At 39.0% G+C, this 14042-nt stretch overlaps 1 protein-coding gene across 3 annotated transcripts in view; it reads right to left on the bottom strand.

The window, feature by feature from the left end:
• LOC137298906 (septin-2B-like) overlaps nucleotides 1-13435 on the bottom strand; it is a 104919-nt gene extending 91484 nt beyond the window's left edge. Inside the window, exon 1 of one of the 3 annotated variants that reach the window (XM_067831284.1) lies at nucleotides 13113-13435. In XM_067831284.1, the coding sequence (XP_067687385.1) occupies nucleotides 13113-13193 (81 nt within the window). In that variant the 5' untranslated portion in view covers nucleotides 13194-13435. The remainder of the gene's footprint in view (nucleotides 1-13112) is intronic. The other 2 variants (XM_067831291.1, XM_067831276.1) reach the window with 2 other exon arrangements.
• Nucleotides 13436-14042: the final 607 nt, after the last annotated feature.

Here is a 14042-nt window from a genome sequence, read left to right as displayed (position 1 = left end):
CACACAATAATAATCATAACGAATCAAATATGGCACAGCTATTGACTGCATGAGTGAACGAGTGAGTGAATTGAGCGAGCATGGGAGAGAGAGAGAAAGAGAGAGAGAGAGAGAGAGAGTTAGTGAGTTAGTTTAGTTTAGATTAGATTAGTTTACTTTGGTTTAGTTTAACACAGCTTTAAGCAATATTTCAGCAATATTATGGCAGGCGACTCCAGAAATGGGCTTTAAACATTGTTAGAAATAGAAACTAGGACTTCAGGTTCAACCACGCACTACCTCACCACACCCATTTATAGAGTACTTGTATATCACTAGTAAAATTGTGTTTACATTTTTTGATGTGATTATAGTTGGTTGAACGCTGCTCAATGTCATTTAAAACCAAACGCGTTTCAGAAGTGACAGACAACATGTTTGTTTACCTCTGTAAAGGTTAATAAGTGCAAAATATTCCTATGTGCAGTGAATCAGCTCTCAGAAGTGGTTATTGAAAATTTTTCACTTCTAATTTTTTAGTTACAACCAATCAAAAACAGGCATACTTTAATGTCATGGTAGAGTGTTTAGCTTTACTTTTTTTTTCGACTCATGACTGAAGATTCCCTATGTCATTTGGCAAAAGTGACCCACTTTATTATGACATGCATTGTACCTGTTTTATCATAAGAATGTGAATCAGTTTCAATAGCAGATGTATCACTGACATATGTATTGTCATAAAAGATTCTCTAAAGCCCAGAACATCTGTCTGTGTCATGTCGGAAGCAGATGCACAATCAAGCAGATGATTACTCATGATGAGTCCACATCCTGAGGAAACATCCATCCTGGCTTTTAGTCAATTGTTTGTAAAGCTATGCAGTTACGTTCAAGCTGGATTTTATCCACTATACAGCCCACATATACTGACCAGCAAAGGAAACACAACTCTGGCTTATAGTCAAGTTTTTAAATAGAAGACGTAAACAAGGACACATACTTTCATGAGATTTCACATTTCTTTGAAAATTGTGTTTCTTTCGCTGTTCAGAATACTACCAAGTCTCAAGGCAACAATCCAGGGATTGGTATCATGAGCAGGGACCCTGCTATCAGGGTACAGTGACATGTTATCAGCCATGTGAGACTACAAACTGACTTGGTTAGTTTATCTAAATGTTCTGGAACCATTTGATTTTTCGTTCCCATTTATCTGTCTCATGGTCCCTGAATCATTGTGTTTTCCCTTCCCTCTAATCTGTTAGACAGTTTCTGAACCATTCCATCTTTCCTTCTCCCGGCCCCCTCTGCAACACCAAACCCCAAGTCAAGTTCATTTCAAGTAAAGTCATCTGTTCCCATCAAAATTTAACATTTTCTCTGAGTTTGTGCAAATCTATGATTTGGTCACCTTTTCATGTTAATACTGTTCTGGCAGCAAGCAATTATCACATTCCCAAGAAAGTCCAACTTTTTGAGGTGTAAAATGGTACATAAAAATATCCCAAGCAAGCTAAGATGGAAACAGAAAACTTACAGATGGACTCACTAAGCAGATTATGTCCAGTGATCACAATAGGTTTTGTACGAGTGCTTGCAGAAATATAATTATCAACATCTTGTCCAAATCTTTTGCGTGTGAAATTTTCAGTACAATCCTGAATCATGTTCAAATTTATTGTTTGTCTATAAGTTGCGGTTTTAAGGTACTTTTTAAAATTGTGTAGATCAGAATTTATAAGTCTGAAACGTGCACAAAATATTTTTTGCATGGTTTTATTTTTATTTTTTTGCGTGAAAAACGCATGTATCTGTGTTAACGCGAACACTGTATGTCCCTGTTTGTATCAAACCCTGAGGATAATCATAACTGAAAGGCCAATGGTTGACAAAATGAGCATCAATGTACACTGCCGGATGCAGTGACACCAACCACAACAAACATACACAACTCATTTGAAGACACTGAGGAATGACTCTTTATGCAACCCATCTCAAATCACCAACAACTGCAACACAGAACTGTAACAATACATTATTATTTCACTTCCATTTTCTCAATGAAAGTGCATTTCCTTTAATCATCTAACTGGACTGACTCTGGACATGTAACCATGGCAACTGTGATGGCATTACACAGTTGCCTCATAAGAATGTAATGATGGATTATACACCGTTTTTACAAAAATGAAAAGCTGGACACTGCACCAGCATCAAACATCCCTACGGCTCCCTGAACAAATAGTGTCATTACAGAATGTAGACCACTGGAAATGGCATACAAGCTCAGCTTGTGTCACGCTTACATTAGATAAAGAGAAGAAAAGATAAATGTCATGCTAGTGATGTAATCTCCTGAATGTGGCCTGTAACCCGATGTCCTGATGTCACATAGTTACTTACTGCAAACTGCAACAGTGATTTAGGGAGGAGTAACACCACTCGGCAAGTTGACAGTAACTGTACCAGATATACAGATGATCTGCTCAACTCACTGAAAAACACCATTCCCACTACAGAGGTATTTAAAACTTGTAAATTAATTAACAGTGTCTGGCTTAAAAATCTGATTTGCTTTTTTAAACATTTTTATTGAGGGAGAGGAATTTGAATTAACATATTCTCACACAGTATTGTGGTATTTTAAGCTTCTAAATTAATTAAAAGTTTTGACTTGCTTTTTCCCCCCCAAGTCTTAAACATGTAAATGCATGGAGAAGAATTAACATATTCCCACAAAGTACTTAACTTAAAACTCAGTTTGATTTGATAAAATAGAAAGTAAGATAAATACGTTGTTCAATGGTCCCTCGGGGTCATGTACCATCGAGGTTTTTATCAGGGGAACTGATAATGTACAACACTGCATAGCCATATTCACAAGTAAGAAAACTATAAATTTCAAGAACTAACATGCATACATATACAATCTGCTAGCATCAGACAGTTTCAAAGCTTCATGAAATATAATATTCAAATTTATTCACAGCAGGAAACAATTCAGTTGAAACATATTTATGACACATGTTAAGACAGCAGTCTTAATAGACATCAATCAATATTGATTTAACTCCCCATGTTTATGCAATGGCCGACAAAGAGGCAGGTAATGTGCAGTGTAGACACAAAGGCTGTTGTATGGTTGATCTATAGCAGAGCCATTAAACTTGACACGCTGACAACATAAACAGCCATTAAATCATACACCTACTACACAAGCAGACTCCTATAGGATTGTGTGACACAGGTTCATGACCTCAATATCAGAAAACTTTTCTGTAACTTTTCAAGAAATTCTTAGTCCGAATCTAACTGATGTATACAGAGTGAGGGAGTGAGTTGGGTTTTACACCACATTTAGCAATATTCCAGCAATATCATGGCAGGGGACAAAAGATATGGACTTCACACTTTGTATCCATGTGGGGAATCGAACCCTGGTCTTTGGCATGACAAGTGAGTGCTCTACCCACTAGGCCACCTCACCACCCCTGGATGTACTGAGGACCTCAGGTGATGGTCTTTTGTTATCAACTATATTACTACCTGATAAAGTTACAAATACAAGACGCTTGCCTTGGATATTTTCATGAGTAAGAACGAATGAGATTTTATTCATCATCAAAATCACTCTTCACTAGTCAGTGAATCAGGTACATCATTAGCCTTGCAGTGCAGCGATTTTATAACATTCTGACGTCATCAGGCTTTGACTTCATAGCACTGCGTCATGATGTGAGGTCATTGTACAAAGTCTACTGTCACAACAATATCTCCTTGGAAGTATCATTTGATCTCACATCTATCTCCTATAGAACACAGTTTTATATGTATGAATTGTACAAGTGTCTTTGTTACCTACCACCACACTCAGAAATATCCTTGTCGGAAAAGTGGGAAAAACTGACCAATATTCATTACATTGCAAAATTTTCATCGTTCGCAGACTTGGGTCACTTCCTAGTTACCGGTCAATGATGTAAACAACCGCTAAGTATCCCGTATGGGCAATATTGGGAGGAAACATATTTTCTGCAAGATTAGGAAACCCGTGAGAGAAGGAGACGGACTTATAGGTGATCCAGAGTGACAAGACAATCAAGTGATTGATTTTATGTGGATGATCCACACTATCAGGGTATGACTGCACGCTGCCAACCACCTCCCAGTCGAGCCGCCCAATCCACAGAGTTGCTTCTTTTGGCCAGCATGGGTTATTGGGAACAGGTCTAACAAAGAGGGTGGCGGGGTAGCCTGATGGTTTAAGTGCCCTCTCATGATGCTGAAGACCAGGGTTCGATTCCCCACAATGACACGATGTCTGAGGCAGATTCCTGGTGTCCCCGTTATGACATGGCTGGAATATTGCTACAAGCAGCATAAAATCATCCTCACTCACTCTAACCTAGAATGTCCAAGGGGTACGCAGAGTGATTAGGCAAAATAACAAAATGTGGGTTCAAGTACAGCTCTTTCAGTCAGTGAGTGAGTTTAGTTTTATGCCACTTTTTAGCAATATTCCAGCAATATCACGGCAGGGGACACCAGAAAATTGGGCTTCACACAATGTACCCATGTGGGGAATCGAACCCCGGTCTTCGGCGTGACGAGCGAACGCTTTAACCACTAGGCTACCCCACCACCCCACAGCTCTTTAAAAGTTAGGTTAGGTGGGTGGGAATTTTTTAATTTTCATTTTTACATTTTTTTATGGATAAAAGTACAAACTAATAACACATTTAATAACATGTAATTGTTTATTTCATCAAGCTTTCGGGTTTCATGTCCACTTTCTCTACCATAATGACCAATGTCTGTCAGTGCTGAGAGAAAACAATGGTATCTGAATGGTTATTTCATTTAACTGCTTAAAAAAATTGGGTTGGCACCAGAATTCAAGGGTCACTCAGAATCACATTTCTTTTTAGGCCTTAATGCTTAGTCAGCAAAATCACAGCATATGCACAGATCATATTCCATATCATATCATCATTAAAATGAACTGGGAAAGGACAATGGAAATGATTCATTCTCATAACTCAGCATGAGATACACTTCAAAGAAGAGAACACCTCAATCTGTTTCCATTCATTTAGGTGATAAACATCATGTGTTGGCCAATTTCCGGGTGTTATTGAGTATTTGAAGCACGGGAATGCATTTGGAACCAACAGTGTCACCACCTCAAGACTAGCACACACCATCAATCCAAGGGAACTTGCTGTGCCTCCAGCAGACACCCGCAATCCAAGGCAACCTGACCTGCCTCCAGCACACACCACTACCAACTCAAGGCAACCTGACCTGCCTCCAGCACACACCACTACCAACTCAAGGCAACCTGACCTGCCTCCAGCACACACCACCACCAACCCAAGGCAGCCTGACCTGCTTCCAGCACACACACAGCAGAGGTATCTCCATATCTCAGTGTAGTGTGGAAACATTGATGACAGGACTGGCCCTGGGCAAATTTGCAACCCTGAATTAACACCCTTCTTATCCTCCAGACCCAATAGGTGGCAGGTACCTCCTGGTTATGTCACAGTGATGGAGTTCATGACTACACAATCTTGCTACAGTGCCACCCTATCTGAGATAAGAGCAGCTTCCTTCAGCAATACACACACAATTACCTTCACAAATCCACTTTCATGGTCTTCTCAAGTCTATTTTTATCGTGAAACTCCTGAATTCCAATTTCATACCATATTCAACAAACCCAGCTGAATGGTAACCACTACAAATCAACATTACTAGTGGCACATAAATCACAAATCCTGGTCCATGTTGTCTATCATGTTCTCTGGACAAAACATTACCATCATAAATATTTACAACGGAGAGTAAGTGCCAATTATAAGCATGACCTCCATAATTTTTCCTATTTCTCGAAATATGTCCCCAACTCTCCTGACCTGTCACACAATGAGCTGCATAATCCATCCACACAACAGAATCCAACAGCAATTTCAACTCTACCCTGGCAGTGTGATCCACCACCTGTATCTCCCCACAGCATGATCTAACTGCTGCATTCTCACTGTGTGTGATCCACCAGCTATATCTCAAGTCTGATATAACAGCCATATCTCCAGTGTGAGCCATCAGTATTACTCAACAGCTATATCTTGGCCACAGATTCAACAGGTACATAATGGTAGCTTATCCAGCACCACCATCCTAAAAGTACCACAGATACATAACAGTTGTGCATCCAACAGGTGCACAAGTACAACAGCTACATCCACACATCTTCACCCAACATGTATGATATTGAAAGGCAGTCATACCTATATGAGTCCCGACAAAACTCCTCAACATCAACACTGCCATTCTTATTTACATTATCCGGTTGCTAACAACAGCACCCTTCACAAAACCACCCATGCTTCTATGTTGTCATCCAACAAACTGCTGTCACACTGGCAACTAACTAATTTACCTCACATGACATGGGCATGTTAATCAGAAGACAAGTGTATTGGGAATATGGAAACATTCTGACCTGTCTCAGGGGGGTTGGTTGGGTTGGTTAAAGGCCGCACTCCAGCTCCATTCTGGCCATCTGTACATTTTCAAGACTGAACCAGACAATGCAGTGATCAAGAGCGTGAACACTGATCTGCATAACATGATGACAAGTGTCACTCCAGTTATTGCACCTCAATACGTAATCTTGTTAGTCACCTCTTACGATAAACATAGGTATCTTAAGACAAATTCTAACCAAAATCTTCACATGTCAAAAATGCCCCTCCCCTCCAAAATGAAAATCACAACTATCACAAACTCAATTTCCACCAAATCAAAGATTTCAAGGTTTTGCTATTATATTTTGAGTGAAAATTATTAAAGCCAAAGTATGCAAATATTCCTTTCATATATGCAATCTGTAAAAACAAAGTCTGGTCCAGGCAAGTTAATTACTGACATCATGAGCATCGAATCACACAATCAGAAACCAGTGATTGAGGCAGTGAATCAGTATAATCTTAAGCTACTTTTAGCAATACTCCAGCAATATCACGCTGCTTGACCAATATTCCAGCAATAACACCCCGTTTGACCAACATTTCAGCAATAACACGCCGCTTGACCAATATTCCAGCAATATCACGCTGCTTGACCAATATTCCAGCAATAACACCCCGCTTGACCAATATTCCAGCAATAACACGCCGCTTGACCAATATTCCAGCAATATCACGCTGTTTGACCAATATTCCAGCAATAACACACCGCTTGACCAATATTCCAGCAATATCACACTGCCTGACCGCCAATATTAGGCTGGCAGACAGCAGAAATGGATTTCACACATTGTAGCATGTTGGGAATCTAACCTGAGCGAACACTTTAACCACAAGGCTACCTTGGCGCCCCAGGATACATCAACCTGGCCCAAAACTGGCCACCTGATCCTGCTAATCATTTCGTATGAGAAACAGTTCACACACTGGATCCACATCACAGACCTAGCCATTGGCGTCTCAAGTAGTGTTGGGAATTGGTAGAAATCTCTCAACTGATGGCCGATTGCTTCATTACTGTCGAACTATCAACAACAAAAAATTGACAGTCATCTTCCAGATTTCCCTATCCAGGTTGTCACTGCACGTAAGTATGACATGATGCAGCTTGCTACTTTAAAGTGATGACTGAAAAATGTTGAACATAAACATGATAAACTTCCTGGAATCTTCAAGAAATACCCTGTCATGACTTCAGTTAGGGAAGTGAGTTTTCTATGAAATAAACACGTTTTCAGGCCATGATATTATCAAAGATTCCATCAGTAGGTGCTCCAAAGGGCAAACAACAGTTCCAAAACCATTCAACTATGAGAAAATGTAACTTGATTGCTTGGTTGTTTGTTTACTGCAAATAATCTTTGATTATTTCAATTAATCAGAAACCACACTAATCTTAAGCATATATAGACATATAAAAGTCAGGAATCTGTAAGTTTTTTCAAGGTCTTCTATGGTACATGAATGTGGATATCCCAAAAACATCAACTGTGATGTAGTATGAAGGCCCCTTATCACATTATCCAGATCAAAGTTCATGCAATAATGTTTGAGCTTAATGTTAAATGGATATTTGTTTTTGCAGGGAAGTTTCCAAGAATATCATATCAGCATTTACTTTGCACGTTGTTCACATACATTGCACAAAACGATCACAAAAAGCTCTCACAAAATGTCAGAAATATACAGAAATAAAAACTCCAAATGCTGAATTAGACGGGATTATCTGATTTCACTTCTCTTGACATTTTCATTTCAATGATTATAATCAGGAAGGGGGTTAAAATGCATGAAAGCCGAATCATGACATCAACAAAAACGTGCAAGTTTGAATGTCTGAGTATGTACTTATATAAGCCACAGGGCTGTGTATTGGCAAATAATTTATGCCGCAACATATTGCAATTCTGGTACACATATTCTGATACTTCTTGTGATATATCGGGAGTGACACTGATTGTACATGCAGACCCTAGTTTCTACACATTAAACCCTAAGAATCTATATCATGGATGTGATAACAGAAATCTTGAAATTAGATTTGATTTTGAGAGATTGTATTTTCTTGTTTGAAACATTTATTGCATGTATGTTATTGTTTTGTCTATTACAGTGGAAAGTATGAATGTTGTGTTTATTTTAATGTAAATAATAGAAGTAAACCCAAAATGTCATACATCATTGTTACCCAATATACCAGCTGTGAGAAAAAAACAAAACAATGCAATATCACGACAGGGTATACCAGAATTGGGATTCACACACTGTAACCATGTGTGGAACTGAACCCATGTCTTTGGCATAAAAACCAAACACTTTAAACACTAAGCCACTCCCCTGCTCCTCGTCTCAGATTAGGTTACCTTCGGTGGTAGAGGAACTGTCTCATATTAAGATTGTGTCTGTCATTGGGCAAGTTTCTATGATTAAGATTAATGATTAAGATGATTAGGACAAGTTTTTGTGAATCACTGGAAAAATATCAAAGATTTAGATCAAGGACAATATGGTTTGGATAGAAACCAAGATTCCATTCAACAAAGTAATTCTACTCCTTTGCCAGTTGTATCATTAAATTCTTTATCAGTGAGTGAGTGAATTTAGTTTCATGCTGTACTGAGCAATATTCCAGCTATATGGTGGCAGTCTCTAAATAATATAGTCTGGACCAGACAATCCAGTGATCAACAGCAGAGGCACCGATCTGCACAACTGGGAACCAATGATGTGTCACCCAAGTCAGCAAACCTGACCACCCAATCCCATTAGTCGCCTCTTACAACAAGTCGAAATTCTTTGCCACTTGCAATAGCCATAGTACAGGGGTTTATTGGTAATCTTGACTTGCCACATGTCCTTGACTTGTATGAGAAGCATTGGGCATATTTGGTTTGTATGACAGTCTTTGGTTTGTATGACAGTCTTTGGTTTGTATGACAGTCTATGACTTGGGCACCATACCACAAGGTGATCATAGTGCTTCCATTCTATACCACTTGCGACAATCATAGTGCTGATACACAACACCACAAGGTGATCATCGTGCTTCCAAACTTCACGACTTATACAACTGTGCAAGAACACAGCCCTGGGTTGGTTGAAGAGAGCTACAAATCAGTTAGATGCAAGAGCAACCTGCGAAGGCGACCTTAAAAGCACCTAACCCAAGGAGCAGGAGTCCAGTAGTCAGTGAGCGAGCAGGTTTGGTTTAGTTTTACGGCGGTTTTACCAATATTCCAGCAATATCACAGAAACAGGTTTCACACATTGTACTCATGTTGGGAACTGAACCCAAGTCTTTGGTGGGATGAGCGACTGCTTCAACCACTAGGCTACACTCCAACATGGTCCAAGAGATGATGAATGGTGTGAACTACACAAGGCTTTGTGTATGCCCATCCCATCGTTCTCTAAACTGAAGAAACACAATCCTGCCATCCTGACCACTCCTCAACCATACCAGCACCATGAGGGATCTGTCACAGCACCCATCTCATCCACATATGGTTCCAAGTGTATACAACGTTCCTTTGTCATGGGGGGTCTTAAGACTGGTAACAGATCACACCAATAATGCTCCTGCCCTTTACATGTTCACAGTAGGGGCATGGAAAGTCGTTTTCTATAAATCTGTTTTCTCTTACAGGTTTATAATGGATCTTTGTTATGGGATATTTGCAACCATTTGTTTCTTGGAAAATTTGTAAAAACGATACTGTCAGCTCTGACCTTTAACATGTTCCAGCCATTTGTTCTGTGTTCATTCCCTTCATATTGATGCCAATCAAACGCACATGTCGCACCATAATTTACACTGCTATGCATTCCACGCAGAAATTAATTCAGTATGTGAACTATTTCTTTACATCAAGTTACAAGATCTTGCAAATTCAGGGGACATTTGAAAAGATAACTAAATGAAGACTCTCACCAGAGATGTTGACATAAAACATTATAGATAATATAAAGTTGATTTAAATTAAACTTCAATTGGTGCCTAGAATCTGACAAATTATATTAATAAGCATTCATATATTTCTTGCAAAGTAATGAGACATTTGAAATTACGAATAAATAGGACTCTTACCAGTTTTATTTGACATGAAAAATAAAAGATGATTTAAGTTAAACATAAATTGTTGCCTATCATGTTAAGATTAATATCAATAAGCATACGTATATTTCATATCACAGAACATGAAGGTAAGATTCCATTCATAATCCAAAGAGCCATATGAGGTGCAGTGCTTAAGGAATTTGTCGTCATAACAACTGATGATGTCACAATGTTCTGCTAACATTGTGAAGGAATTTAAATCTAGCGCTATCTCGTGGTAGAGGCACAGAAATACCTCCCCCAAACCCTGACCATAGCCTGACAGACAAACACCTCCAATATCCCCCTTGCTGAGACAGACAGAGAGATGGACAGACACCTGCCCTGGGACAGACAGACAGACAGACAAACTCCTTCACTATTCCCCTCCCAGAGACAGACAGACAGACAGACAGACAGCCAGACACAGGTAATGCAACCTGTCACTGAATCCTATTTCATGGAACTTCACCTCACCCATCACAAGGTCAAGATCTTGACGAATCATAACCACTTCTTCATTTTAGCACTTTTTCATAAGCATCCACAAAACACCTGCGCTATGTTTTCGTCATCTATTTATCATACTAAGGACCATTTAACTACTTCTTTAGGACTAAAAACGATCAGTACATATTTCATTCATGATTCTATGCTGATGAATGATTCAATCTTCATCAAAATGGGATCCTTTGACTTTCTGTCAAGAAAAGTAGATCTTTATCAGTATCAAGCCATCCTGAAAGAAAAAGGGTCCCTGCGAAGGGTCTAATTCTAAAAGGTAAAGAGTTATGGGTAACAAAATCAAATTACCACAGTAGTATATATCAAGGACCCCAGGTCTCGTAAATTTAACAAATACTTTTCAGCATGAATACAATGTATTATACTGATGTCAAACAGTTGAAATGGCTTAGTGCTTGAATGCCCTGTAACATCACTATCTCTACACCATTGTCAAACAGGTTAAATGACTTTATCCAGTGAACCATGCACAACTGCAAGGGTTAATGTTATATGCCTCCAGAACAATTGAACAAACTATGAGTTTGAGTTAACACATCCGCTGGTAACCAAACCAGGTCAAGTATCATACTAGATCCATGACTTCAATAAAGTCTACCCCTCAGACATGAAATGCTAAAGTTGGCTCAAACACTTTAATCATTAAACTTCACCTGTTATTTCAAATTAGGATATAACTGAAGTAGACATATACATATGCTCAAGACAGGGCTATGATCTTTACTTCACCTGCCCTGAATAAGGATTAATAACCAAGTCAAGTGAACTGGTGATACATTAAACTTATATTTATACATAGCACTGGTTGGGGCCTGGCACTCCTTTTCACCTGCCCCAAATGAGGTTTCTAAATCTTTTAATGAACAAAACAGTCACATGATCCTTTAAATAAACATAACACTAAACCTTGAACTAAGTGATCTGGAAATAACTAGCTGGTTGGCTAAGAAGTGACCTAATAGTACCCAAAGTAATTGTTTCTGCACATATATTTCACCACATCAGCTGGAGAAGGCAATGGTGGAGTGCTGCACACAAACATGGAAGCCCATCTTGGAACTAAAACACCACGAATGAACCTGATCTAACACAATTGAACAAACGTTTCCATGAAAGACTTATCATTTTTTTCTCGGTAATGTTTAGAGAAAAGCAGAAAAACAAACTTCGTAATTAAATTCAGACCTTGATCGATAACAATATTTTAACAAAAATGCACAATAAAAAATTGAAAAAAATACCATGTTCATATATAAATAATATATCTTCAGTGAAAGCTTTTGAAATCTAAACTGGAGCAAAAGTAAGTGACATTAATATATTTGAAGAGCTTGGATTGAAAGGTTCTTCAACTTTCTTCAGTACATACATACTGTTAAGCCAAGCCTAAGCATCTGATAACCAGATCACAACAGCTAACACATGGTTCAGGAATCCTGTGTTTACACAAAAGCTGGCATGTCTTAAACAGAATCCATACATGTAATTCATTTAAGATCTATTCAACAGGAAAACGCTATAATTTGGACTTTATCTTGTCAAAAACAGTTAACTTTGTATTTCCCCCTCTTCAGATCAAATGTACGGCACATGTGTTGGCATATTACTTTATCTACGCCTCTGTTGACTTAAGTAAGTTTAGAACAGGACCACGACCCTTACAGGATGACTTGTAAAAGAGTTGATGGACCGATAGACAGATAACATGTAATCCTTAGAAAACACATCCCATCTCATCACTTGCTAAAACGATGACTCATGAAATATACCACTGAGATGAAAAACAAATGAAACTTTCAAAACCAACATTAAATATTAAACCAATTTTCAAAATCAAAATGTCATACGAGGTTATAGGATTTTTTTTCTGACAATGACTCATGGAAGTGATTAAGGAGAAAGGTGGAAAGACAGCATCACTGAATGAAACTGAAAAAGATAGATAAAAGAACACATTGAAGAAACATCAGACTTACAATTGGGCTTGTCATCAGCTTCCCAAATGTCATTTCTCCAGGTTGAGCTTGGAGTTTACGTATCCTCTTAGAATTCTCCATGCTGATTCTGGGCAGACGACACACACTAAATACTCTTTCATATACCTCAGCTAGAACATGTCAAAATGACAAACACCGCCCTTGTTTTTACGACCAGGCCATGTTGTTAATCCACGCAACAAAGACACGGCACCATCTATATGATATTCTGTCACTGAGCAATGATGTCACTGTTTGAACTCTGAGGACCACAGGACAGCGGTGGCTATGCTGTAGGAGCTAGCCGCTTGATAGCTTGACTAGCAGACGGAAGGAGGCAGCCAGCAATGTTACTGCAGATAGACTAGGCTAAGATGTGCACTCTCTCCTCAACCGGGTCAAGACTACCTCGCTTCCCAAAGCCCATCCGTTCACGCATTTAATGAAGCCTTAGTCCTGTTTTCCTTGATAAGGAGCTAGGTGAAAACAGTGAAAGGCAATTCCTGGTCTGTTTAACCAAGCAGAAATAATCTGTCTCTGTCACAGCCTCATCTTAGAACAAGCAGTATCCATGTATTAAAATCCAAATTTTTCCCATCCATTGAATTTCAAATTATAATTCAGATTCTTTCCCTGAGCAGTGTGCAGACCCTGATGTACACAATAGAGCTGAGATGAGAGTGATCATACATCAGATTTGGTAATGGAACCCTCGTCAATTCTTCCCAGTTACCCGTGTGAGGCTGGGCTGTCTTATTGACTAGCCGGTGGTTGGGGAGGCGTGTGCTGGAAACAAAACTGTAGCAGTGCCTCGTCACCTAGTGTGTGTATATACAGGTTACCGGTCCAGTGGACAGTTCTCTTTGTATGTAAATCTTGCGCTGTCTTCATTCATACTGACATACTGACATTTCACTCATCATGAAAGCT

This window comes from Haliotis asinina, chromosome 1 (assembly GCF_037392515.1).
Source record: "Haliotis asinina isolate JCU_RB_2024 chromosome 1, JCU_Hal_asi_v2, whole genome shotgun sequence".
Classification (NCBI taxonomy): Eukaryota; Metazoa; Mollusca; class Gastropoda; order Lepetellida; family Haliotidae; genus Haliotis; species Haliotis asinina.
Note: the sequence above shows the minus strand (reverse complement) of the source record. Positions and strands in the feature narration are given on the sequence as shown.